Consider the following 2,678-nt stretch of genomic DNA (forward strand, 5'->3'; position numbering starts at 1 on the left):
GCAGTTACTTCAACGACCTCGCCGAAAACTACAAAACGAAAAGAGAACGAAAAGAAGAACAAAAGGACGAACAAAAACAGAAGAAAAACGAAATGGCGCTTGGCACAAGCCGGAGCGAGTTACCACGGGGTTTCCGGCCTTTGTAGGTTTAACTGTGAAATAAGTCACTGACCTAAAAAGTGCAGTGTAGTCAAGGCTAAAAGGGTAGACTAAAGTGGAGGTCAAGTGCACTGGGTCGCCCTGTCTGTTTTCAGCTATTGTTTTCGTGCATTTGTGGTTGCAGTGTTATTTCTTGGTTGTGTGTCTGCAGGTTATTCCAAGTCACACTAAATGCTTGTTTGTGTGGGTCATTTTCTTGGTCTTGTGTCAGTCAGATGGTCTGTCTGTGTCAGATTGTCGTAATTAGTCTGTTTGTGTCAGATTGTCGTGGCTGTGAGTTACTGTCAAACATCAAGTCAGTCTGTGTATAATTATAATGGCAGCAAGTTAATATAAATCCCCGTGTGGTTCTCTGAAAGTTTAAAGTATGGGCAATGGTTTGGTGTAAGGCATAAGAGTAATCAAACTGTGGATTTGTTGAGTGTTTGATGAGTCCCTGTTAAGTGGCGTGTCGAGTCAGCCAGTTGATGTGAGCGAGTGACAAGTAACTTTTGTAAGGACTTATGTGTTTTACATGGCGTGTCTTTTTGGATTGCTGTTTGATGTCAGTCTGCTGGAATAAAAATGTGCCATTAGGCTACCTTTCGTATCTATCTGTCTGTTTCTGCTGTAAAACGTCAATCAGTAAGAATGCCAGCAAGTGTGGTCAGTGTGTCAATTAATCCTTCCAAAGTCAACCTTGATTATTATCCGGTACTTTTAAGTCAAACGCCATTTACCTTTTTCAAGTTATATCTATCGTTAAGAATCTAAAGCCATAATGTCTGTCATCTGTGTTAGAAACCACAGTGTCTTTCATAAAAGTCTGCCGTCATAGTGAAATGTCATGGAATTATGTCATGACTTGTTTTATGCTATGCTATTCACTGTCTAGCTTTTTTTTTTACTTCACAGAATATTACATGCTATCATAGATGAACAATGAACAGGTCCTGTCAAAAGGCCAGCTAAGCAAAGGTCATAGGTCAAAGTGTCGTGTCAAGCATTGTGAACAGCAAGTCAAGCTAGATGTCTGAATGACCGAGTGTTCGCGGGGGGGGGGGGGAGAAAGTGGTTGGAGGCGCCAGGAAGCCAGAGGCCGATCTGCTACGTCATTTTAATCGATCTGTCTTTCGTGTTACGGTCAATAATGACTCGAATCAAACTGGCATGGTCAAGGGTATTTCGATTAGTTCAGTGAGTCGTTATTATCGCTATCAAGAATTTATGGTAAGAAGTCTGTTCTAAGGAAGTGGTCGTTAAAGTCTATGATGAATTGATACCCTCCTGACTCCGTTATTATAGGTATGGCTTATAATAAACAAACGTCTCTTATTTAACTCCATAGTCTATAGTACTAAGTCTCAATAGGGCAGCTGTCATGTCGAAACATCTTTTTAAAGTCGAGTTTAAGTTTAAGTCACGGCTTGAGATCAGTCAGTGAAATGAGAGAGTCGCGGGTCAGTCAGATACGCCACAAGGTCTAATAGTCACGCGCTGTTGTCTGTCGTCGGGTAGAACTCTTACCTAGTGTGTGCATTTATTGATTACACAGATTCACTTCACGGGTTATTATTGCTTTAAAATAAGGTTAAGTATATCTTCCCAGTGAATAATAAAGCTACAAGCGAAGAGAAACGAAGGGAGTAAGTCATTATTTAAGTAAGTACAGTGTTAGTATGCTTATAAACTACTCTTCCGTGATCACGAGTCACAACTTTAACAAAGCGCAGAGGGAAGTCATGTTATGGCACATGAACTTTATAGAGCATTAGAAGTAAGGGCAAGGGCGTGTCCAGTCAATGACAGAATTTAAGAGGGAAGCTGCTGTCATGTCATATGACGGTTGTCAGTTAAAGCAGCGGGCCGTGACTCACGAGTCATGCACCAGGGGTCGGGGAGTCATGAATGCGGTCATGCTGAGCTATGGCTGTGACGGATGAGATTAGTATCATGGGGTTATATGATGGGAATGATGACTACTGGCTAGCCTCCTGGAAGTTAAAATGATCTGGACTATGGTATCAAATAGCTGAAGGTATTTAAGTAAATTAAAAGCGACTAGATTAATATAAATTTGACAATAAATGAGAAAATAGTGAGCGTGAATGCATGAATGGATGAAGGCTGTCGGTGGAAATAGATGATAGTGTGAGGTCAGTCACGTCAAGTCCGTCATGTAACATACCCGAGGACGAAGTCCTTGCCCTTGAGGTCCTTGGAGTAGGCGCCCATCTCGCAGATGGTCCTCTGGAGGCACTGCTCGCTCTCGAAGGCGTTGAGGTAGATGTAGAAGACGCGCTCAATCTCGTCGTGGAGCTGGTCCATGAGGGCGGGCTCCTGGGTCTCGGTGCTGAGGGCCCTTCCGGTGGTGAGGGTGAAGGTGAGGGAGGACAGCAGCAGGAGCAGACCGCCGAGGATCAGCAGGGGCAGGATGATGGCAGTGAAGATGTCGAAGTCGCCGGAGGCAGCGCCGGTCTCGCCGTACTCCTGGACGGGGTAGTAGTAGTAATAGAGGTTGCCCTGCGAGCCGCCGTCGT

At 44.0% G+C, this 2,678-nt stretch overlaps 1 protein-coding gene across 1 annotated transcript in view; it reads right to left on the reverse strand.

Annotated features, from left to right (window-relative positions):
• Window positions 1-2,678, reverse strand: part of LOC119587802 — a gene marked incomplete in the record, with an annotated part of 9,646 nt that overhangs the window by 4,288 nt on the left and 2,680 nt on the right. Inside the window, 1 exon segment of the mRNA XM_037936500.1 lies at window positions 2,327-2,678. Within this exon segment, the coding sequence (XP_037792428.1) occupies window positions 2,327-2,678 (352 nt within the window).

Source organism: Penaeus monodon, chromosome 23 (genome assembly GCF_015228065.2).
Source record: "Penaeus monodon isolate SGIC_2016 chromosome 23, NSTDA_Pmon_1, whole genome shotgun sequence".
NCBI classification, from domain to species: Eukaryota; Metazoa; Arthropoda; class Malacostraca; order Decapoda; family Penaeidae; genus Penaeus; species Penaeus monodon.